The 26148-nt window shown below is 36.4% G+C and overlaps 1 protein-coding gene across 1 annotated transcript; it reads right to left on the reverse strand.

Annotated features, from left to right (window-relative positions):
• Nucleotides 1–1303: 1303 nt before the first annotated feature.
• LOC123526207 (uncharacterized) lies at nt 1304–25483 on the reverse strand. The gene is made up of 10 exons (XM_045305258.2): nt 25401–25483; nt 19069–20075; nt 14125–14257; nt 9992–10125; nt 9546–9656; nt 9200–9388; nt 6403–6622; nt 4703–4849; nt 4238–4305; nt 1304–3681 (listed from the first exon to the last, which is right to left on the reverse strand). Exons 2-10 carry the CDS (start codon nt 20032–20034, stop codon nt 3586–3588), a joined length of 2064 nt encoding a protein of 687 aa, XP_045161193.2. The 5' UTR covers nt 20035–20075; nt 25401–25483; the 3' UTR covers nt 1304–3585.
• Nucleotides 25484–26148: the final 665 nt, after the last annotated feature.

The raw sequence follows: 26148 nt of genomic DNA on the forward strand, positions 1-26148 counted from the left end.
GTAGGTCAAGGTCACAGTCAAGTGATCCCTAATCGCTTGGGTCATCAGGCAATTATAATTAAACCGTCTACGAAATATGACCTGATATTTTTGAAGTATTTTTCCTATATAACTCATAATTATAACAAGTGACCCCCAGGGCGGGGCCTCTTTTCATCCCAGGGGCATAATTTGAAAAAACTTGATAGAGGACCATAAGGTGATCTCACATGCCAAATATCAAGGCTCTATGCCTTGCAGTTTTGGACAAGAAGTTTTTCCTTTCGGCTGCCATGGTTTTCAAGATTTTTCAGAAAATGCGACGGACGCACAACGCACGACACAAAACGGACGACGGACGACAGACATTGAGCGGTCACAAAAGCTCACCATGAGCCTTTGGCTCAGGTGAGTTAAAACAACAGGAGGCCAAGTATACTCCCCTGAGGCACACAGGTAACCTTTGCTGGAGCTGATCGAACCTTATTGATGTGTATTCAGAAAACTGATTGTAAACACTGCACTCTAAAATCTTAAGACACCACAATGAGAATACCGACTGGCCGATAATTACCAACTTCAATTGGAGATGACTTTTTATAGATAGGAGAAACCCGTGCTGACTTCATGTTGTCAGGAACAGAACCTGAATCAATCGAGAGATTGATAATGAAAGTGATAAGGAGTTTAAGAACGTCTGCACCATCTCTAACAAATCTTGCAAGGATGCCATCCAGACCTGTACTGTTTGAAACATTAAGCCTACAGAGTTCCTTAAGTACAAAAGTTTCAGACACATTCTTCATCTTAAAAGAGGAATCTTTGACCAGGCATCATTTACCCTTTCCTTGATACAGGCATCATTAACCGTTGCTTGATACAGGCATCATTTATCTTTTGCTTGATACAGGCATCATTTTCCCTCTGCTTGACACAGGCATCATCTATCTTTTGCTTGATACAGGCGTCATTTAACCTTTGCTTGACACAGACATCAGTGATTACAGAATTAAAGGGAAAGTGCATCTAAACTTTAACGAAGGTGTAAACTCGGAACAGACGTAGACGTGGATGTCAGGTCAAGTAGGATAGCTCTCCATATACTTTATATAGCTGGGCTAAATTATGCTTTAGTCAGAGAATGCCTTTGAACATACAGTTCTGACAACATTGTGTTTAACGCTCGAGTTGTCAGTGTCAGTGGACCTAAGGACTCAAACCTTCTGTTGAAGTAAACACTGTTTGGCGGCAAAGAGAGGTCCTAGCTAGTAACATTATCCTTTAAAGATACAAGTTATTTATGGTCGCTATAACAAACACAACATATTTTGTATCTGTATTTATTGTATAATGGTTGAAAACATTAATGAAAAGAACAACTTTCACAAAAACATACAATATAACATCAACAAGGCAGTCTGAAAGACAGCTAAATCCCCCGCCACTGCTATGGATAGTGAAAGGGTAAACCTTTGATTTTAGCTATGACCTTGACCTTGAACTGACATGGCTGACTCATGAATTCTGCACAACGTCTTGATGAGGTGATCATTTGACCCAAGTTTCATGAAAATCCTTGAAGGGGTTTAGGAGATACAGAGCTGAAACCTTTGACCTTGAGTTGTGACCTTGACCTTGAGTTGACATGGCTGACTCATGAGTTCTTGATGAGGTGATCATTTGACCCAAGTCTGATGAAAATCCTTGAAGGGGTTTAAAAGATACAGAGTGGACACCAAATGTAAGGCTCAAACCTTCTACCCTTAGTTGTGACCTTGACCTTGAGCTGGCATGGTTGACTCATAATTTCTGCACATCGTTCTGATGAGGTAATGATTTGACCCAAGTTTTATAAAATTCCTTCAAGGGGTTTAGGAGATATAGAGCAGACACGAAATGGAAGGCTCAAACCTTTGACCTTCAGTTGTGACCTTGACCTTGAGCCGACATGGCTGACTCATAAGTTCTGCACATCGCCTTGATGAGGTGATCGTTTGACCCAAGTTTGATGAAAATCCTTCAAGGGGTTTAGGAGATATAGAGCGGACACAAAATGGAAGGCTCAAACCTTTGACCCTAAGTTGTGACCTTGACCTTGAGCCGGCATGACTGACTCATGGGTTCTGCACATCGTCTTGATGAGGTGATCATTTGACCCAAGTTTTATAAAATTCCTTCAAGGGGTTTAAGAGATATAGAGCGGACACAAAATGGAAGGCTCAAACCTTTGACCCTGAGTTGTGACCTTGACCTTGAGCTGGCATGGCTGACTCATGGGTTCTGCACATCGTCTTGATGAGGTGATCATTTGACCCAAGTTTTATAAAATTCCTTCAAGGGGTTTAGGAGATATAGAGCGGACACAAAATGGCAGGCTCAAACCTTTGACCTTGAGCTGTGACCTTGACCTTGAACCGACAAGGCTGACTCATGGGTTCTGCACATCGTCTTGATGAGGTGATCATTTGACCCAAGTTTGATGAAAATCCTTCAAGGGGTTTAGGAGATATGGAGCGGACACGAAAGTGTTACGGACGGAAGGACGGACGCAGACCATTCCTATAATCCCTCCGCCACGGCGGGGGATTAATAAAATGTTTATAACAAGGACAGTCCATAAGACAGTGAGCTCGACTATTTAACAACTTTTTAATCAAATAAAAGCCATAACTTGGCATGATTTAGGAAACTGAAATATCTTATTACAATCTTTTACAAATAAAAATTTCATTGCAACAATTATAACAACTTACTAAATTTAACCATATTTTCTAAGTCAATCAAAGGCGATACATTTTTGTAATTTTAATGAACTTCAAGCAAGAGTTATCTTACTTGAGTATTTAAGTACATTTGATGAGAAAGATGTCTTGTATGAAGTTTCAATCCAGTATATGCGGTTGTTACTGAGATACTGCTAAATTGTTGCACAAAAAACTTTAGTCGATAAAAAAGGCCATAATTTTCTAGTACTATTTCTATAGATCTGATGATTTGTAAGTATTGTGTGCAGTTTCAATCCAATACATTTATACAGTTGTTACTGAAAAACAGTTCAGTAGATAAGCACAAAACTTAAACCAGATTTTTGAAGTTGCAAAATGGAAATAATTTATATTAATTTCAACAAAGAGTCGTTTAACTTAGTTATTTCAATAGGCTTTTTTTAATCTAATACATCAGGTTGTTATTGAGATACACCTTGACAGTTACTTGCACTCAAAACTGAAGTCAAAAAAGGCCATAATTTCAATTAAATTAATCCAAAAGTTGTCTCAATTATTTCAGTAACAGGTGATTAGGAAACCTTTTGTTAAGTGTCAATCCAATACATGCAATGGTCTTGCACACATAAACCTTAACCGACAACACTGGCCGGGTGACTAGTTGAATTGTCCAGCTAAAACCTAAATACAATGTATAAAATCAAACATGACAGACTGGAATGGCCTGAAGAGCATCATGGAATGTCTATTAATGAACCAAACAAATAAATATACAGTTTGACGAAAGTCATAAGTTCTGGTTCTACAATCACACTTCAAAAATGAAATAAAGACTACCATTATTCCCCGGTTATGTCTGTTTGTCTCAAATAACTTGCCACTACCATTTGCCTTTTGTCAGCAACCAGGCAAAGAATGGAATAACTTGCTTCAGGATCGTTTCTTTACATTCCTTCATCTCTTCAGAGGTCTCCCACTGTAAAAATGTTTGTATACATTTCAATTTTTAGTAAGCTTAACCTTTAGCCTGCTAAGTTTCTAAAATGGACTGGTCCATCATTCAATTTTGGCAATACCGTTTATTAATCAAGGTGTAAACTGAAATTTGACTGACTGAATAGCAAACAGTGCAGCCTGATGTGGTCTCAAAGGCAACATGACTGCCAGCAGGCTAAAGATTAATAATGATTTTCATTTTTACCATAAGGTTGGTTTACATAATTAACTACATGTATATCATACAGTAAAGAGATAGAACAATGACAGACAATACGTCACAATTGACCATACCATGATGTTTTTCTAACTGCATTATTGGACCTAAGCGCCATAACACAGTCATATTTACTGACATGTAACAGTCCAAAATAACACAGAGCTCATTGTCAGTAATCACAATGTACTTTATACATAAATGAAGACATATTCAACATTTTCATCTGATTAGTCTAAAACTCGACAATGGTTTTTACAGAATATATCTTGGACGCCATATTCAGTGCCAGTTTTGTAAGTTTATACAATGTATATACCTTGAAAAAACCATCTTCTGAGATAATGTCAGCTTCATATAGTACATCCAATATCTCTCGAATATTTCCTATGAAATAGAAAATAATTTAACATGTTTACAATGTTTGGCATGTGGTTTTCAAATTTTTATCAACCAGCAAGTTATCAAAAGCTTCTAACCCCTCAGGTGTATACAACTTATTAACTTTAAAAACACATTGGAGTTAAATTATGTATAGAGTCATCAAAGTGTTTTCATTGATAAAAAGACTCAACCTTTTCAACTTTCTGATCGGTTTTCAAGAATCATATTGCTTTCCTTTCCAATCTCAACCTTCCTATTGTGCATGGTCTTTCAGTAACATCTGAACAATAATTTGCTTAGTTCTACAGACTCCACTCTCAAAAATCCATCTATTTATTTAGAGAGTATCATTCAATCAATGAATTTATTAAAATGGAAAGCAATGGAAGATGTACTTGACCTGGAGGACATTTGCGTTTTCCAACAAATAGCTGTAACGCATACAGGGCCTGCAGTTCCAGGTCTGGATTATGTGCAAGATACTTCCGTAGCAAATCTTGCCTGTCACGGATCTTATCAACATCAAAAACGCATTCAACTTCGTCATCTGTGAATTTTTAGAAAATATTTCTTTATTACAGACTCAACTCAATGATTTTTAGTTTTGGGGGAATGGTGGCAGGGCCCGTAACAAGGAGAAAATTGTGCCATAACTACTAAAATAGGGGAAAATTGTGTCATGATAAAAGCAGTATTTTTCATAAATATATTACCATAAATTAGACAAGAGCACCGCCTTGCGGGTGCTGACGCTCATCTGATTTTTTTTGTATAATAGAAAAACTTGTCTACCCATGATTTTCTAAGTAAAAAAAGGGCCATAATTCTTGAACAAGAGGGTCATGATGGCCCTATATCGCTCACCTGTTATCATTGCACTTGAGGACAAGAAGGTCCTCAGAAAAAATATCTAAGTCCAAAGGACAGGAACAACAAAGGGAAGAAATTTAACCAAAAAAAAAAAAATCTTACAAGGTATAGATATGTTAAAATACACCTAAAAATTGGAGGTACCATCCATGTTGTACCACAGACAACTGGTCTCGTGTTTTCCCTACGGCCAATTATAAAAAAAGTTACTAAAAATAAGTTATTTATAGTAACGTAAAAGGGAAGTAATAAAAAAAAAAAAATATTGTAAGTGGACAAAAGAAGGATCTACCAAATAAATCTGTTGACATAAATGAATTTCAGATCAGTATCTTCATTAGTTATGGAGATATAACAATTTTAATTTGAAATAAAGGGAGGTAATTTGACATGAAATCAGTCCTCCTTTTTACAGACTGGGGTCATGATGGTAAACAAGTATGCAAAATATGAAAGCAATATCTCAATGGACTTTGAAAATATTTGGGGTGGTACGCAAACTTTAACATTTATTCTAAGTCGAAAAGGGGCCATAATTCTGTCAAAATGCTTGATAGAGTTGCCTCCTCCTTTTTACAGACCGGGGTCATGATGTAAACAAGTAAGCAAAATCTGAAAGCAATATCTCAATGGACTTTGAAAATATTTGGGTTGGTACACAACCTTTAACATTTGTGTGACACTCACGCTAACGCTCACGCCGACGCCGGGGCGAGTAGGATAGCTCCCCTAATCTTCGAATAGTCGAGCTAAAAAAGAGATTGCTCCATGCATGTCGAAGTAATTTATGGTCCAGACAAACAAATCCGGATTGACAGACGGACGCACAATGCACCAAACCATCACTGTGAGCATGCTAGCTTCCTGCTTGCCGGCTTGACAAAAGTGATAAGCCTAACGTTCGCTTTTATAAAATAAATCTATAATGTATGTATCATTTTTTATATGTAACTACACTGCATTGTTAATGTACAACTGACAAAGAGGTAATGTGCATTCAAAGTAACCTGAGAAAATCTTTTCATTAGTCTATCAAATACAAATGTATTCATAAAGACTTTTTAAAATTTGCTGACCAGGTCATGTTTATTTATCATCGTTCTCACTTCTTTTGGAAAGCACTGCAGTATGAAATAATTAAATATTCCAAACACTCTGATGAGCTTGGGAAATACCAGAAAATACTTTATCACGATAAAAAGTACCCTTAAGGTAGATGAAAACACAAACCTTTTTCGAGTGAATGTATACAAATGTTAGTCATTAGAATTTTCATAAATGAATTCCCTCTTCTAACTGATTCCTCGACGTTACCGTCAATCCAACTTATGACATCATGATTATCTGCAGATCCTTTAGCTAAATACACATGCATTGTTTGTCTTAACGTCTTCATTGATGCACCCGTCCGGTTCTGAGGAACAACACTTCCATCTGCTTGTTTCTTGTCCTGTAAGTATTGTAAAATTCAGAAGATATATAGAATACATATACTGCAAACAATATCACCACCTTCTGTCTGATTATATTTCACTTTGTCATGCCTATGTCTTTCTGTATACATATCCATTTTAAACATGTGGACTTTCAATTCATCGGGCTGCATTCTAGAAACTTGGATATTGCATCCAAAATGGTTAATCATGAAATGAAAAGAAGGATTTATGCCCTTGGGTTTATTAGCAAAAGCCAGACAGCACAACCAGTAATTAGTAAAGTACCCTAAGAACATGTGGGTTTTTTTTGGTATGATGTCTTGCAGCTTTGGATTTTACCACATACCAACTCAGTACAGGGTACAGGTTAAAATTATGGTGTCAAACAACAGGACTAAACATTTTGGTTTCATATCTTATTTACTTAAGATAAAACGTAACATAAAACATGAGATATGGAATCAAAACTTTTATACCTGCTGGAATCACAGAGATACAGCAAAACTAAATGTCCAGACCCCATTTGTCGCCTCTTACGATCATGCAAGGGAAAGACGATGGTTCCAATTTGTTTTGTATAGAACAACATGGGACTTAAATTATCTATGGCATGTACATAGGTGACTGCAACCACTTCATTAGGTTTCATTGGACTTGAAAAGATTAATAGATATTGCAAACAACAAGAATTAGAAACAGAATTCATGCAGTCAAACATATAACAGATGTAATATTCATATTCAAAATAGATTTGGAGAAAAAAAAAATTTGGAGACTTAGATAAACAAGAGGACCATGATGGTCCTGAATCGCTCACCTCTACCCACATGACCCAGTTTTGAGTATGACGTTGTTTTTTCTATTATTTGACATAGTGACCTAGTTTTTGAGCTCATGTGACCCAGTTTTGAACTTGACCTAGATATTATCAAGATAAAAATTCTGACCAATTTTCATGAAGATCCATTGAAAAATATGGTCTCCAGAGAGGTCACAAGGTTTTTCTATTATTTGACCTATTGACCTAGTTTTTGAAGGTACGTGACCCTGTTTTGAATTTTACCTAGATATCATCAAGGTGAACATTCTCACTAATTTTCATGAAGATCTCATGAAAAATATGGCCTCTAGAGAGGTCACAAGGTTTTTCTATTTTTATACCTACTGGCCTAGTTTTTGACCGCACGTGACCCAGTTTCAAAACTGACCTAGATATCATCAAGGTGAACATTCAGATCAATTTTCATGAAGATCCATTGAAAAATATGGCCTCTATAGAGGTCAAAAGATTTTTCTAATTTTAGACCTACTGACCTAGTTTTTGATCGCAGTTGACCCAGTTTCAAACTTGACCTAGATATCATCAAGATGAACATTCTGACCAACTTTCATAAAGATCCCACAAAAAATGTGACCTCTAGAGTGGTCACAAGCAAAATTTTACGGACGCCGCGTGATCACAAAAGCTCACCTTGTCACTTTGTGACAGGTGAGCTAAAAATTGTGCATTCTGACCCATTTTGTGGCATATAATTCAAGGCGACTTTGAACACTTTAAAGGTCAATATTTCGAACAAACATGCCTGGAATTTTTTATATTACGCACATGCGAACTGTGCATAATGGGTGCTATGCCCTTGCGTCCATTCAATTTTGCTACAACAGAATTCTGCTTAAGCTGGTGCTAAGCAGCAAGAAGGGTGTTGCACATTTTTCGATGTCTTATGAACAGATGCAATGAAACCAAGTGTTCTATTATCTTGCTTGGTTATGTTCTATGCTTCCAAATGATCTTCTTATAGATGACTATAAGGGCAGTAACTAAGAAGATACAGTGAAACTAAGAAACTTCCCATAAAATATTAACAAGCATTATCACATTTGACCCCAGCAACCTTGACCTTTAGGATACAAGACACTAAACTAAAAGATGTCTGTTTCTTACCGAGACCAATCCTTAAATAATGTTTCATGATAACAGTGGCAGTAGTTACAAATAAATGAGCCATGCCATGAGAAAACCAACGTAGTGGGTTTGCGACAAGCATGGATCCAGACCAGCCTGCGCATCCGTGCAGTCTGGTCAGGATCCATGCTGTTCGCTAATGGTTTCTCTAATAATAATAGTCTTTGAAAGCGAACAGCATGGATCCTGACCAGACTGCGCGGATGCGCAGGCTGGTCAGGATCCATGCTGGTCGCAAAGCCACTATGTTGGTTTTCCCATTGTGCGGCTCATCTAGTGAAACTGAGAAGCTTGCCATAACACTTTAACTTGAATGCAACGGCAATACCAATGACTGGGCCAGTACAACAGACCTTCTTTTTCTCTGGAGTCAAGCTGAAAAGAGGTCAACTCCAAAAAAAACCTGATATATAAGCCCCTAAAATAAATTTATATGCATGTCCATTTCATGCCAATGATGTATTATACCAAATTTCATTTCAATTGGAGGGAAATTGTAGTAGGAGTTGAGAACTCAAGAAAGTGAAAGGACAGATCAAATGAGGGACAGTTCAAACACTATATGCCTACCAGGTCTTTGACACTGATGACATAAACATTTCAAATAGTCAAGCCAAAAACTCACCGATTTGTCATCTTGATCTGTTAAGACATTGTTAGACTGCGTCATTGTATTTATTGACCTCACACCAGTTACTATTTCAACGTTATCACCGTCACTTATATCCTTCACCAGCTTATCTTCAAAAATACTATTGGTGTTTTTCTGGTTATCATTACCATCTGAATGGGGTTTTCTTTTTTTCCTTCTTTTCTGAAACAAAAAGTGCCATCTAAAACAACACTCTGAAGGACCAGAAAGTAAAACAATACTGAAATAATTATCAGTGCACATTTAGGATTGTTATGTGAGAATTAAGATCATGATTTGAAATATATACATATAATATACACATAATTATATTAGTTACCTTTTTCTTAGTATTATGTCCGACCCAGCTAAAATTAGCCATGCGATCACAAACGTCACTAGTCTCTGTACAAATTGTATCTACCGGTCCCTCGTCATTGTCTATCAATGGCTTAAAATAATGGAAAGAAATGTATTCAGTGAAATAACAATATGGTAAGAAAAGAATACTAAAATTTATTAATATTTTGCATTGAAGTGAACTATAATGTATACATCTTTTTGCTACACAATGGTTTTGAATGTATTTTGTGTTGCTTGCCTATAATCTCAAAATTAATACAATTATATATATTGTAAATCTGAACATTGCTAACTTATTTTTTCGGATTTATTCCTCAAATTTGTGCACTGAACATTCTACTCCTGCTCTGAAATATGGCTTCACTTTAAGGGTAACAAATGGCCTTGTTTCAGAGCACAATTATAAAAGAAAATTTCAAATACCTTATCAAAAACAATTTTTGGAATGTCAAGAACACCTGCAGGTTTATGGAGAGCATGAAAACTGGTTTGTAGCTCCAACAGAAACTCACGACTATATTGTTGTATGCCATTGGGATTTGCAGGACTCCATAGACCTACAGAAATTAACAACTAAATCAGCAATAATATGCAAACCCAAGGGTATCAGCTTTATCTTCAATATATATGTTGGGTTTTTAGCCTGGTGTAAAAATCCTTAATATACACATCCACACATACATTACTACTATGTTGTTGTTTGTTGTTTCTTTTGCAACTGTCCTAATTGATTTTCTGTCCTTGCTTGTTGTTCTAGTATATCCTACATACGTAGCCTCAACAACTTAAATATTGTAAAATCCAGACACTGCTAGCACAATTTATTTATCATCATGTATTAGCCTTAATGAAATATTACAAATTTGCCTTTTCTTTTCAAAAAATACCTACAAATGTAATGCTAGTAACACATATTAAGTCAAACAAAGTTCAGTCCAATATAAACCAAATACAGTTTAAAAAGTTACATTGTCATTCTCTACCTTCTTGGCAAAGATATAGAGGATATTTGTTTGTTTCAGTGCAAGATCAAAATATATTCCACTGAGTGAACACTACAATGCAATATTTTCACGAGTGGCGCAGCCACAAGTGAAAATGTAAATTATGGTGTTCACGAGTGAAATATATTTCCATCTTACACTGAAACAAGTAAATTTTTTCTATTTATTTTATGCATTTTTAATGTTTTTAACCAAATTATATTCAGTTTGTCTGCGCAACGTCATGATGATTGCATCGCATCATAACATCATAATGTCGTGATGTCAGGATGCTTTGTAGAAAAAGCTATAAATAGTTCTATTACGTTTCCTGTTTTTTTTGTTTTTCTCTACATTTCATTATGATAAAATGTAAATATTTATGATCCTTTTATTACTTTTATACATCTTTACCTTAAAGTTTACAAAAGAATATTTTAATACAAGAGGACCACGATGGTCCTGAATGGCTCACCTGTCCCCACATGACCCAGTCTTAACTGAGCATGACGTCGTTTTTTCTATTATCTGACATAGTGACCTAGTTTTAGAGCTCATGTGACCCAGTTCTGAACCTGACCTAGACATCATCGAGATAAAAATTCTGACCAATTTTCATGAAGATCATTTGAAAAATATAGTCTCTAGAGAGGTCACAAGGTTTTTCTATTATTTGACCTAATGACCTAGTTTTTGAAGGCTAGTGACCCAGTTTCAAACTTGACCTAGATATCATCAAGGTGAACATTCTCACCAATTTTCACGAAGATCTCCTGAACAGTATGGCCTCTAGAGAGGACACAAGGTTTTCTATTTTTAGACCTACTGACCAAGTTTTTGACCGCAAGTTTCGAACTTGACCTAGATATCATCAAGGTGAACATTCTCACCAATTTTTATGAAGATCCATTGAAAAATACGGCCTCTCGAGAGGTCACAAGGTTTTTCTATTTTTAGACCTACTGACCTAGTTTTTGACCGCATGTGACCCATTTTCGAACCTGACCTAGATATCATCAAGGTGAACATTCTCACCAATTTTCATGAAGATCCATTGAAAAATATGGCCTCTAGGGAGGTCACAAGGATTTTCTATTTTTGGACCTACTGACCTAGTTTTGGACCACACATGACCCAGTTTCGAATCTGACCTAGTTATCATCAAGATGAACATTCTGACTAATTTTCATGAAGATCCATTAAAATATATGGCCTCTAGGGAGGTCACAAGGTTTTTCTATTTTTAGACCTAATGACCTAGTTTTTGACACATATGACCCACTTTCAAACTTGACCTAGATATCATCAAGGTGAACATTCTGACCAATTTTCATGAAGATCCATTGAAAAATATGGCCTCTAGAGAGGTCACTAGGTTTTTCTATTTTCAGACCTAATGACCGCACGTCACCCACTTTCAAACTTGAACTAGATATCATCAAGGTGAACATTCTCACCAATTTTCATGAAGATCCATTGAAAAATATGGTCTCTAAAAACGTCACAAGGTTTTTCTATTTTTAGACCTAATGACCTAGTTTTTGATGCATGTGACCCAGTTTCGAACCTGACCTAGATATCATCAAGGTGAACATTCTGACCAATTTTCCTGAAGATCCATTGAAAAATATGGCCTCTAGGGAGGTCACAAAGATTTTCTATTTTTAGACCTACTGACCTAGTTCTGGACCGCACTTGACCCAGTTTCGAAGTTGACCTAGATATTATCAAGATGAACATTCTGACCAATTTTCATGAAGATCCATTGAAAAATATGGCCCCTACGGAAGTCACAAGGTTTTTCTATTTTTAGACCTACTGACCTAGTTTTTGACTGCACTTGACCCAGTTTCGAACTTGATCTAGATATCATCAAGATGAACATTGTGACCAATTTTTTTGAAGATCCATTCACAAGTATGGCCTCTAGAGAGGTCACAAGGTTTTTCTATTTTTAAACCTACTGACCTAGTTTTTGACCGCACGTTTCGAACTTGATCTATATATCATCAAGATGAACATTCAGACCAACTTTCATACAGATCCCATGAAAAATATGGCCTTTAGAGAGGTCACAAGGTTTTTCTAATATTTGGACCTAGTTTTTGATGGCACGTGACCCAGTTTCGAACTTGACCTAGATATCATCAAGGTGAACATTCTGACCAATTTTCATGAAGATCTTGTGAAATATATGGCCTATAGAGAGGTCACAAGGTTTTTCGATTTTTAGACCTACTGACCTAGTTTTTGACCGCACATTACCCAGATTCGAACTTGACCTAGATATCACCAAGCTGAACATTCTGACCAATTTTCATAAATTTCCCATGAAAAATGTGACCTCTAGAGTGGTCACAAGCAAAAGTTTACGCACGCACACACGACGGACGCTGCGCGATCACAAAAGCTCACCTTGTCACTTTGTGACAGGTGAGCTAATAAAAACACCGAAGTGTAGTGTAATCACACAACCAGAGCAGGTTAAGTTTGACTATTTTTATTTAAAGACCGACGTTTTGGCTTCTAGAGCCTTCTTCAGGGTACAGATATCATATAAAATATTTCTAAAGTACAAAAATCAGGTGTTTTAGTCACGTGACCATTAGCTAAAAATAGAATCCAGTGTTTTTCTTAAATAAAGTAGAAAGTTACCTGCAAATGTATATATCATGGAAATAAAGTTGCTATAAAATAAATGCAAGTGTTATATTGTCTATCTGAGTTTGTTTAGAACAGAGTGCGTAAGTGTTTTCTTAGATCTGTGATTTTTTGTCATGGTTCTCATCTCGGCAGAGTGTTTCTGTGCTTGATGATTTAGCTGTGCTATGTTCAAACTTGGCGTTGTCTCTCAGTCGTGTACAAGATTGTGGCTCTTCATCTGGTATCTGTATGTTTTCTTTATCTGGAATGTTCATAGATGTGGTTGATCTTGATTGAAGTCTGGTATAAATGATGTTTATGAAGATGCTGTTATCGCTTTTTAATACTGTATCATCAAGGAAGATGGCTGATTCTGAGTTGACTTTGCTTTTGATCTTGATTATGTTATGATGACAGTTTAAGACTAAAGAGAAGGAATTTGATTCCTTTCGAGTGTGAAGCCCTATCATTAGGATATCATCAATAAACATCCACCATACTACTGGTGAGAGCAGATATCTTTTTAGAAGTTCTTGCTCGAAGATGCGTGAAAAGTGTTCCGTTGCTCTGGGCGCATTTGGTACCAGTTGTCGTCCCTGACTTTTGTTCATATAATTTTCAAAAAAATTGAAAGCAGATTTTTGTAAGGATCGAGTATAGCAATCTGAGTATTATTCCAGCTTTAAGCTCTTTTCCTGGTCTGCATTCAAGGCCTTGTGTGGAGGCAAGTATAGAATATTTTACAAGGAAATTCCTATCATTTATAAAATTCATATCATTTCGCATTGAACTGTAGTTCCGTACAAGTGAAAATAAAAATGATATTTTCACTGTTTGAAAATATCAATTTTATTTCACTGATAAATTGACTTCAAGAGTATAAAACAAAAATAAATATACCACTTGTAACTTCTCATTAATTTGCTTTACCTTTTATTTCCGTGCTATTTTCAGGTTCTGCATCTGTTGCGATTCGACTTGCATTCAACTGTTCTGGCATTGGTATAGCTACATCCAATCTGCTATCTTCTTCATTCTGATGCAATGGTGGCCTATCAGTATGCTATACGGATATGGATAAGACTTTTATATGAAATTTTGTGGTATGTGTACCACATAAGCGTACCAAGATTTTGTCATATAGTTTTGTACCAAGATCGTGTGACAATTTTGTTTTGGAGAAGTTTCGGCATATAGTATTCAGTTTCCCACCTATATATTCAATTTCTATGGGTCTTGCTATAACTTATAAACAGTAATTATCTATGGAAATTGAATATTGCATTATTATAATCATGAATTTCTAATTAAAAAGCAAACTGAGCTATGAAAAAGTCGCCTTTAAATTTTTATCCGAAATTTACACGGCTGAAACTTGTAAATTTATCAGGTGCACCATTGAATCGCTATGAAAATTTTTGTTTCGATTCTCTTGCTTTAATAATGCCCGATTTTTGCATCAACTTGTTCAGATTTATACATTTAACTGATTTATTTATTAATCTTTTCGAAAATAATACCAAACTTGTAGATATTGGCGATCTTTTTACAATATTTTGTATGGCAGTTCAGACGTCCACTGGATCGTTTTTTTATCCACAGCACCCGGGCAATTCATTTACAGAAATTGGCCATATTTGAAATAATTTTTGAAGCAATTTTTAATGAAATCAAGAAATAATATACAATTGATGCATAAGATCATGCATTTGTTAAGTTTATCAGCTTTTTATACGCCGATTTGAAAATTTTCAAAATGGCGGCGGTTTACAATATTACTGATTAACTACAGTGGGATATTAACGCTATGATTGACTGAACTTTGACAGGCGAGTAGGTGGGGTTGACAGTGGATTTATCGGTAATTAAATCTAGAATATGCATCAAGTTTTACAACTTAAAGTAAACAGATTACAACACTCTGAAAAACTTGGCGATTCGGATTTCGCCCGGAGGCGATAATTAGGCAAAATGGCCAACTTTAAAACAACGATATCGCTCAAATCGCCTTGTAAGATGATCCCTGAAGTGGTTTGTGAGTTTGAAACTTGCGTGTTTCATTTTTTCTATTTTCAGCTCTTGCAGCCCAATTAACGTGCAATCAACGTGAAGTATTTGATCACATTTAAGACAAGGCAGTCTGAAAGATAGCTAAATCCCCCGCCACTGTTATGGATAGTGAAAGGGTAAACCTTTGACCCAGTTTCAAACCTGACCTAGATATCATCAAGATGAACATTCAGACCAACTTTCATACAGATCCCATGAAAAGTATGGCCTCTAAAGAGGTCACAAGGTTTTTTTATTATTTGACCTACTGACCTAGTTTTTGAAGGCACGTGACCCAGTTTCAAACCTGACCTAGATATCATCAAGGTGAACGTTCTGACCAATTTTCATGAAGATCCATTCAAGGGTATGGCCTCTAGAGAGGTCACAAGGTTTTTCTATTTCAAGACCTACTGACCTAGTTTTTGATCGCAGTTGACCCAGTTTCAAACTTGACCTATATATCATCAAGATAAACATTCAGACCAACTTTCATACAGATCCCATGAAAAATATGGCCTCTAGAGAGGTCACGTTTTTTCATTATTTGACCTACTGACCTACTTTTTGAAGGCACGTGACCCACTTTCGAACTTGACCTAGATATCATCAAGATGAACATTCTGACCAATTTTTATGGAGATCCATTCACAAGTATGGCCTCTAGAGAGGTCACAAGGTTTTTCTATTTTTAGACCTACTGACCTAGTTTTTGACCGCACATGACCCTGTTTCGAATCTGACCTAGATATCATCAAGATGAACATTCAGACCAACTTTCATACAGATCCCATGAAAAATTTGGCCTTTAGAGAGGTCACAAGGTTTTTCTATTATTTGTCCTACTGACCTAATTTTTGATGCACGTGACCCCCTTTTAACCTTTACCTAAATATCATCAAGATGAACATTCAGACCAACTTTCATACAGATTCCATGAAAAATATGGCCTCTAGAGAGGTCACAAGGTTTTTCTATTATTTGACCTACTGACCTAGTTTTTGGCGGCACGTGACTCACTTTCGAACTTGACCTAGATATCATCAAGGTGAACATTCTGACCAATTTTCATGAAGATTTCATGAAATATATGGCCTCTAGAGAGGTCACAAGGTTTTTCTATTTTTAAATTTACTGACCTAGTTTTTGACCGCACGTTTCAAACTTGACCTAGATATCATCAAGATGAACATTCAGACCAACTTTCATACAGATCCCATGAAAAATATGGCCTTTAGAGAGGTCACAAGGTTTTTCTATTTTTAGACCTACTGACCTAGTTTTTGAGGGCACGTGACCCAGTTTTGAACCTGACCTAGATATCATCAAGGTGAACATTCTGACCAATTTTCATGAAGATCTTGTGAAATATATGGCCTCTAGAGAGGTCACAAGGTTTTTCTATTTTTAGACCTACTGACCTAGTTTATGACGGCACGTGACCCAGTTTCGAACTTGACCTAGATATCATCAAGATGAACATTCTGACCAACTTTCATAAAGATCCCATAAAAAGTGACCTCTAGAGTGGTCACAAGCAAAAGTTTATGGATGGACGGACGGACGGATGCACGGACGACGCACGACGGACGCTGCGTTATCACAAAAGCTCACCTTGTCACTATGTGACAGGTGAGCTAATAAAAAGGTGTTTCTGAGCAAATAATGGGAACATCCAACAATCGATTCATGAGCATAAGATGTCAGAGTTTTCTATTTTTAGCACTGGAGGCCCCAGGCTGAGGAGGCAGTGTGCTCAACTATTTCGATGCTGAATAGTGAATCTGGGCACATCTGAGGAAACTGGAGCTGTCACTGGAGTTTTTAATGACTCTAATGGTGGGTGAAGATATGTACAATAGCTTGAGTCTGTGTCAAAAATATTAAGTAATAAGAGAAATAAGGATAAAGTGTATCAAAACATTATAAAAGTATAATTCTAACCAAAAAGTGTGCATAATTCATAAAATATTTTGTTTGTTTGTTTGTTTTGGGTTTAACGCCGTTTTTCAACAGTATTTCAGTCATGTAACGGCGGGCAGTTAACCTAACCAGTGTTCCTGGATTCTGTACCAGTACAAACCTGTTCTCCCCAAGTAACTGCCAACTTCCTCACATGAATCAGAGGTGGAGGACTAATGATTTCAGACACAATGTCGTTTATCAAATAGTCACGGAGAACATGTGCCCCGCCCGAGGATCATACTCGCGACCCCGCAATCTGTACACCGATGCTCTTACCTACTGAGCTTAAAGTGGGCCATAAAATATTGGTGCAAGAGTTAAGCACCTTGTGTTATATGATGTGGGTGATGATGTGGAATAACTACTTTGTTTGAATCAAATGCCTTTCGTAATAACTGAGATATAGTGAAAATGCATCAATACTAACCTTAAATTCTAAACAAGACCAGGCATAATTCATGAGAAATTGGTGCTAGAGTTATGCATCTTGTGTCATATGATGTGGGTGATAAGGTGAAACAGCTATAGTAAGTTCGAATCAAATCCATTTCGTGATAGAGCAAAGTTGTATCAAAACTTCAACCTAAAATTTTAAGTAAAACACGAAGGGGAATAATTCATGAAATATTGGTGCAAGAGTTATGTCCCTTGTGTCATATGATGTGAGTGATGATGTTGAACAACTATTTTACATTTGATTCAAATCCATTTAGAAATAACTGAGATATAATGAAAGTGCATAAAAACTTTAACCTGAAATTCTAAGTAAAAGGAGGGGATAATTCATCAAATATTGGTACAAGAGTTATGAGTCTTGTGTCATATAATATGGGAGATGATGTGGAACAACTACTTTAAGTTTGAATTAAATCCATTTAGGAATAACTGAGATAGAGTGAAAGTGCATCGAACCTTGAACCATTTCCTTTACGTAATTACATAGATAAGGAAAAAAAGAGGAAGTGTTAAAAATTTTAACCATGGTGGGGACGCAGAAAGACGATGCTGCCGCTGGGATGAGTAGGATAGCTCTCCATATACTTCGTATGGTTGAGTTAAAAACTATTTAAACATGGAGCTGCGTTCAATAAACGCTTGATGCCCCCCAGTTGCATCCTTGTCAATACAAAGCAAGTCCAAAACGAGGTCAAGTTCAAGGTCAAACTGAGGTCAGGTGATGTCTGAAGATGAGGAATGGTCACAGGTTACACCTGCATTAGTATCAATTCATTCTTGCAAGGGGTATTGATGCTAGACGAAACGGTCCCATTTGGTTAACCAAGAGATGGCCCATATAAAGCAACCTAAGTCCAAAATGAGGTCAAGTTCAAGGTCAAACTGAGGTCAGGTGATGTCTGAAGATGAGGAATGGTCACAGGTTACACCTGCATTAATATCAGTTCATTGTAGTAAGGAGTATTGATGCTAGATGAAACGGTCCCATTTGGTTAACTAAGAGATGGCCCATATAAAGCAACCCAAGTCCAAAATGAAGTCAAGGTCAAGGTCAAATTGAGGTCAGGTGATGTCTGAAGATGAGGAATGGTCACAGGTTACATCTGCATTAGTATCAAGTCATTATAGTAAGGGGTATTGATGCTAGACGAAACGGTCCCATTTGGTTAACCTCGTACAGACGGATGGATGGACGAACAAACGAGCAAACGGAAGGCAAACAGGACAATCACTATATGCCTCCCGCATCAGTAGATGCCGGGGGCATAAAAAGTCTAGAAGTTGGAGGAGACAATGGAACATATTTTAGATAAACAGAACTTACCATGTTCTGTTTTATGGTGGCAGCTTTAAGTCTGCCAAGATTCAAAGATTCATTTGCTTACTGCAATATTTTGTAGTTACCTTTGACAAGCATTCAAGTACCAGCTTCTTTTTACTTTCTGTATACTGCATCTCAGTTTGATTTTCTCCCAAAAACCGGTCCTGGTTCCCATTTGAAGGGAAAATCTTTCTAACATTTAGCTTCCAGATTTTTCCAAGACATTTCCGCATTTCTACAATATCTTTTTCAGTGACAGCTACTTCGAAGTATTGGGCACAGCAATTTTCCTTTGATTTTTCCACTTCATCTTGCATTTCCTTCAAATCTAGCTTAAAACGTTTAGCTGCAACAAAAAGCTGTGACCATTTATTCTCCTTTTCTTTCTTTTCTAAAACACTGACATGGGTTTTGATCCTTTTCGAAACTCTGTTGAAACAACTGTTTGATGCTTTAATATTATTGCTATCAGATTGATTTATGAACCCAATATCTTCCAATACCTGGTCAAAGACATTACAAATCTCACGTTTCAAATTTGTCAACTTTCTAACAGCTTCTTTTCGAATTTCCTCTGCTTCAGCTAGGGTCCTCTCTGCTAACTTCCTACATGTATCGATTTCATTAAGAAAGTCAGAAAAATTGTCCTTCAAGTCCTTCAGTTCGTTATTTTCAATGACTGACTCTGCAATGTCTGGAATATAGCTAACATCTTGACACAATCTGTGTTTTCTAAACATGCACAGTGAACATGCAAGTTCATCATGAACTGGACAAAAGTATTCCAGAATTTTATCTCGATGTTGCGCACATGGTTCCACACATTTGTCTTTTACTTCTTCCAGTGACTTTGTCTTTGGTATCTCCTGCTTTGTCAGAATTTGATGATATCGCCATAAAACTGGACGTCGGTGAACTTTTAAACACTCTGAGCACAAATAATCATTGCAATCAGTACAAAAACCTTCTGCATGAAAATAGCGTCCTTCATTTTCACACGGGTCACAAAGTATTACATTGTCTCCAACTAATGTTCTAAAAGCAGCCATTTTCAACCTTCTGGATTATCTTATTCCAATTGTGTAGTTTCCTGCATAAGATGAAAAAAAAATATAAACGTATAAAATCTGTTGTAAACAACAATTAATGCAAACACACACCATGAAATAGGGTATCATTTACAACAACAGCTGTCTTTCTGATCTGATGTATTCCCCAGTAATGTACCTGTGTTAAAAAATAGACCTTTAGCTACCTTTATGCCAAAAAATCTTATACAAAGTTAGATAATAAAAGAGAACCATCTACAATACTTGTCTGTAAGTAAGTGGCATTAGGATTATGCAAGAGTTATGATTCTTTGCCTTTTTTTTCACCACAGAAATGACAACAACATGTATAACGGTTCAAAGTTATAGTTTTTGTAGTGTAAAACCAACAAATACTTATATTCTAAATACAGTAAACCTCACTTATAAGGAACAGCTTAGGACCTCTAAAATTCGTTCCTTATAACCGAGGTTCCTTATATCCGTATAGCGAACTAGTTCCTTGTAACCGAGGTTTGTATAACGAACTCAATTTGTATAGGGAACACTATTTGACTGACGTTCGAAAAGGGCTATGTGTTCACACTCCGGACCGACCATAAATCTGTATGTGATAAAGTTGCGAGTCTAGTACCGGTCCTTTTCTGGAGAGATGGTAAGGTAAAATGCCTGCATGTATGCGACTCAAAAAGTGTTGAAACACGGCTTTAAACCTAAACTAAGCCAAAATGTACGTCGTTAAGAATGACCGTAGTTTTTGTTTATTTTAGTGTCAGTTATTTCTATTTTCTTTTTTAGAGAGCGCTACATTATGACTATAAGATATGTTGCAGTTACGCCCCTTACCTTGCTCTACTGCATGTTAAGTGAATAGGCATCAATACTTATATAAAATAAATGTTCAATTTTCTATTTTGCAGACAGTAGACAACGGCGTCTTACATACGGATTAAAGTGTAAATTATACCTATAATTTTGCTATTGTCTATTTTAGCATCTGCTATAATTCTTACAACTGGAAATTAGGTAAACTGGACTGTTTGCCATTGTTAATCACGCATAATTAGCACATTTATTAGGATATTTCCGCAAACGACAAGAAGAAGAAGATTAGGATATTTCCATCGTGACGCAACTGGACTAATAATGATCAATATTATAAACTCAAGTCTACTATCCTGTAGTATTTGATAAATGTTAATGATGATATTATATATTTTCTTTTTATTGTATCCTTGAATTAACAAACTAAAGATCATAGAAATGTTCAAAATCAATTGTTTTATTCAAGTGCATGAAAGCGCGTGAACGTGCCGAGATTACTCTGACGTCATCAGTGATTCTCCTGTTTATTTCCGATTTTCAATAATTTTTATTCTATATGTCTATTCGCTATAACTGAGGGATTTTCCACTGAATTTCATACTTTTGGACTGGAAAAACTGTTCCTTATAACCGAGTTCCCTATAACCGAGGATTTTTACATTGAATAAAGAAGGAATTAGATCGGGGAATTGAAAACTGTTCCTTATAACCGAGTGTTCCTTATATCTGAGTTCCTTATAAGTGAGGTTTACTGTAAATGAGAGCCATAATTCTAACAAAATGCAAGGAGTTATACAATGTAGTTCTTGACCAACTTACTCATCTAACAGTGTTTTTCCAGGACCTTGTGGACGCATTGGTCGAGAGGGCTAAGACGCTTTCCTACTGAGGTGAAGGCCCCTGGTTCGAATCCTGGCTACTCCCATTGCAGTGTGTCCTTGGGCAAGGCACTTTATCACGATTGCCTCAGTCGACCCAGCTGTAAATGGGTACCAGCAAATTGCTGGGGGTAAGGTATAATTGGTTAAAATAGGGTCGCTCAAAAGCTCTACTGAGCTTATGTTAATTGTTCCACAAAGTGACGGTAAATAAAATTTACCTTTACCTTTACCTAAAAGGGGCATGGTGCAGTTGAATCAAAGGGACTGCAGACAAGGGGCAATCATTTCAGCTTTCATTACAGACATTCTCATATTCGTTATTTCATTTACTTATTCATCAGTAACAATTAATCAATTAAAAGCAATTTGAATTTTGTCTAATATTATATTCCAGTTGTTTAGCATGGACAATCAGTCACTCACATAAATCCCTCAGTCCTAATATAGAACAAACAGAACAAATCTTTTATTTTTTCAGACTTGAGCTTACGCTCCTCATCCTTAAACAACAATAACATATATCAAGGTCACACGTATACATATATATAAATATCAAACATCCATACAATACAGACAATTGATTAAACGAGAGTGACATTATGATTATTAAAGAACAACATCAGTTATGCGTATATCAAAGTACACCAACAATTATGATAGCTAAAACTTAATATATCATAAGATCGACTGACGTGTCTCGCAATTGGTATTCATACATACAGGAGTCTGAATATATTTTTAACCATACTGGTTATAATTTAAAGAAGACTTCACAATATATAAGGCCTGGCAATACCCTTTTTTGTAACGTTTCCTTGATTACACTTTAAATGGCTTGATTATCATTTAAACTTTAAAAATGTAGGCAAAAGGCAAATACAAATTTGATCAAAATATTGACATTACTGATAATATTTTTGCATTTAAAAAACTCATAGCTTAGAATGAAGTATAAATCCTTTATATAAAAAAAATGATTTGCAAAGTCAGTTGCAAATTCAGGACAAGAAACGCGGCAATGCCACGAAACCAGGTTTTCAACACTTTTCATAAGAATAAACAAGAGTGCCAGAATGTCACAATATACGCCCGTCACAGCAAATTTCTTTACTCTAGCACCTATCTAAGTCCACAAAAAAACACCTTACCAGGTAGAGATACCTTTAAATACACCTAAAATTAGAAAGTAACAACTATGTTGTACCACAGAAAAGTGGTCTTGGTTTTTCCCTCCGGTCAATTATAAAAAAGTTACAATATAAGTTATTTATAGTAACAACTAAGGGAAGTTAATCTTAAAAAAAAAAAAAAAAAAAAAAAAAAAAAAAAAAATACAAAACAAAACATTCCACACAGAAATCCTTACAGGTAGAGATTGGTCAAAATACACTAGTAATGAAAAAGTTACAATATAAGCTATTTATAGTAACAACAAAGGGAAGTAATTCTAAAGAAGGGAACTGCGCAAGACACTTCGTCTCATGATGGTGTATAATTGTGCCAAGTTACATCAAAATCCCTCTATGCATGAAGAAGATATGCTCCGGACAAAGTTTTCATTCTTGTATCCTTTGACCTCTAAGTGTGACCTTGACCTTAGACCTAGGGACCTGGTTCTTGCGCATGACACTCCGTCTCATGATGGTGAACAATTGTGCCAACTTTCATCAAAATCCCTCCATGCATGTAGAAGATATGCTAACCCTAACCCTAACCTAACCCTAACCCTATTTTTAGTAACAATGACCTTGACCTTGATCCCAGAAACCCCAAAATCAATCCCAAGCTACAACTTTATATAAGTTTTCTATACACCATGTTTCATCATGATAGCTCATTCCTAAGTTAAGTTATTGACCGGAAACCCTTTTTCTATTTTTAGTAACAGTGACTTTGACCTTGACCCCAAAAACCCCAAAATCAATCCCAGCCTTTGTCTTGATATAAGCTACATACATACCAAGTTTTATTCAAATATCTTTACCGAAACAAAAGTTATTGACCGGAAACCCTTTTTCTATTTTAAGTAACAGTGACCTTGACCTTGACCCCAGAAACCCCAAAATCAATCCCAGCCTTTGTCTTGATATAAGCTACATACATACCAAGTTTTATTCAAATACCTTTACCGAAACAAAAGTTATTGACCGGAAACACCAGTTTGACGCCGCCGCCCGCCCGCCCAACCGACATCTACCCCAATCTAATAACTAAGGTTTTCGTTGAAAACCTGGTTAGAAAAGCTCAATTCAATTTACAGCAATTAATACATGTAAAGAATGTAAGGAAATCTGAATACAATTTGAAAGCATTAATATTTTTACTGATAATGTAATTCATACATAAACAAGCATTTCTATAATAATGATAATTTGAAAATCTGATGTTTAGAAATAAAACCTAAAAAACAACCAAAAGAATTTGCCCTTAAAATTTACAGTATCACATGCTCCTGACAACCCAAGTGGGGACTAGCCTTACTCATTTGGCTTATTGGGATGGCTTATTTTATGATCTGATATTTCATCGGTGTCATCCCTCTAAGCCTTACCGGTATCATAAATTCATTATCAGAGATGTAATCATAACAAATACATTGTACATATACCAGAAAACGTTCCCAACAGATTTCATTGGGGATTTCCTAATAGAAATATGCAGAATAAGTTTGGACGTGACAGGACAGCGACAGTCATATGTTATCACACTGTCCCAAAACGTCCTATTATTTGATCAAAGTGTTGCTGTTGGGTTAACCCTTTAGCAACGTGGTTAAAGTGTCCGCCTATGGATCATGAGGTCCGGGGTTCGAGCCCCAGTAGGGACCTTGGTATTTTCTCTCTGAGTCTGATGGTTTGCTTGAATGGTGTCAATAGCGTTTTACGAACTTATGCAGTGGACATGGAGTGTCATTCTGGAGAACTCTGAAAAGTAAAGGAGGAGAAGTGATAGTACAACAACAGATCATTTAACACCTATTTAATCACTATAAATAATCAGGGGGTGAAACATCTAGGGGTGAAACAACCAGGAGGTGAAAAGTCTAGGGGAGAAACGTCTAGGAGGTGAAACGTCTTGATACCACTGATAGTAGGTTTATACGCCATTTCGAACAGCTTAAGCAAGGACGCATTGATTGAGAGGGCTAAGACACTTTCCTACGTCGGTGAAGGACTCAGGTTCTATTCCTGGCAACTCCATTTCTGGTTTGTCCTTGGGCACGCCACTTTATCATGATTGCCTCAGTCGACCAACCTATAAAAGTGTACCAGCAAATTGCTGATGGTAAGGTATAATTGGTTTCAACTGTTCTTAAAAAAAAACACAGGGACACTCAAAAGCTCTACAGAGCTTGTGTTTCACAAAGTTATGGTAAATAAAATTCACCTTCACCTTGCAGTTGGGTTAACACTTTATCGATGTGGTTAGTGTCTGCCTACGTGGGCAGACACTATTAACCACATCTCTGTCTGACCCCGAGGTCCAGGGTTCGAAGCCCCAGAAGGGACCTTTGTATTTTCTCTCCCAGGGTTTATTTTAGAACACTTTCATCAAGATTTTATGTGTGCTTTATTTATTCTAGCAGATTCCAAACTAAAAATGCTACTTTCGATTTAAAAATAGGAACCCCCTGCTTCGCTTGAAATTTGAGTAATTTACCTCACTGGCAGTCTTATACGTGGTCAAAATCAAGGGGTCCAAGAGTCCAATATGTGATAATTTCAAATTCATGATTCATTGCTGAAAGAATGAACGTAGGTAACTGGTAAAACATTCTGAATTACAAATGGCGGAATGTGTTAAGGGGAGGTAATTTTTGCGACTCTGCTGCTAAAAAGATATAGACTGGTAGCCCATAAAGCATGGAGACCACCAATTGTTATCCCATAGACTTACATTGTAACATTATGGCGTGTACGGCCTTCCATACATCGAAACAGGTATATCTCATTACAAGTTTTTCAAGAACAATCTTAGTTCTACCAAAATATCGGACGAAAAACATATGAATAGTGATACTTTATTTAAGTAATTTTCGTGTGAATGAGATGACCCCCTGTTTACATCATTGACATGGCGGGAGAAATTCGTTTGATAAAACTTTTTTTCAATACACATAAATTGTAGCAAATTTTGTCAAAATGTATCATAACATACTGTAAATGCAGTGATAAAATATCAATTTTGAAAAAATAATCACTTCCTGGGTTTGTTTACATGACTGACCAATCAGAACGCACAGACGTTACCTTATTCCCAGGCATTCTATACATAGAGCGTGACGTCACACATTCCGTCAGTGCGACAGTATGAAAGCGCTACCATAGTGTACACAATGTATTCCCAGGTATACACTTACCTCATTCCCAGTAAGTTCCCTGTACTTTTTTGAATTGGTGGTCTCTGA

This window comes from Mercenaria mercenaria, chromosome 14 (assembly GCF_021730395.1).
Source record: "Mercenaria mercenaria strain notata chromosome 14, MADL_Memer_1, whole genome shotgun sequence".
Lineage (NCBI taxonomy): Eukaryota > Metazoa > Mollusca > Bivalvia > Venerida > Veneridae > Mercenaria > Mercenaria mercenaria.

Bases quoted from the DNA above. Each gene is read 5' to 3' on its own strand.
- LOC123526207 (XM_045305258.2), bottom strand. From the start codon at position 20,034: ATGGCTGCTTTTAGAACATTAGTTGGAGACAATGTAATACTTTGTGAC. The intron at 10,126-14,124 runs GTAAAGCAAATT...TAATTTCTGTAG, and splicing joins AAATAGCACGGAAATAAAAG to GTCTATGGAGTCCTGCAAAT. The intron at 3,682-4,237 runs GTATATACATTG...ACATTTTTACAG, and splicing joins CAGAAGATGGTTTTTTCAAG to TGGGAGACCTCTGAAGAGAT.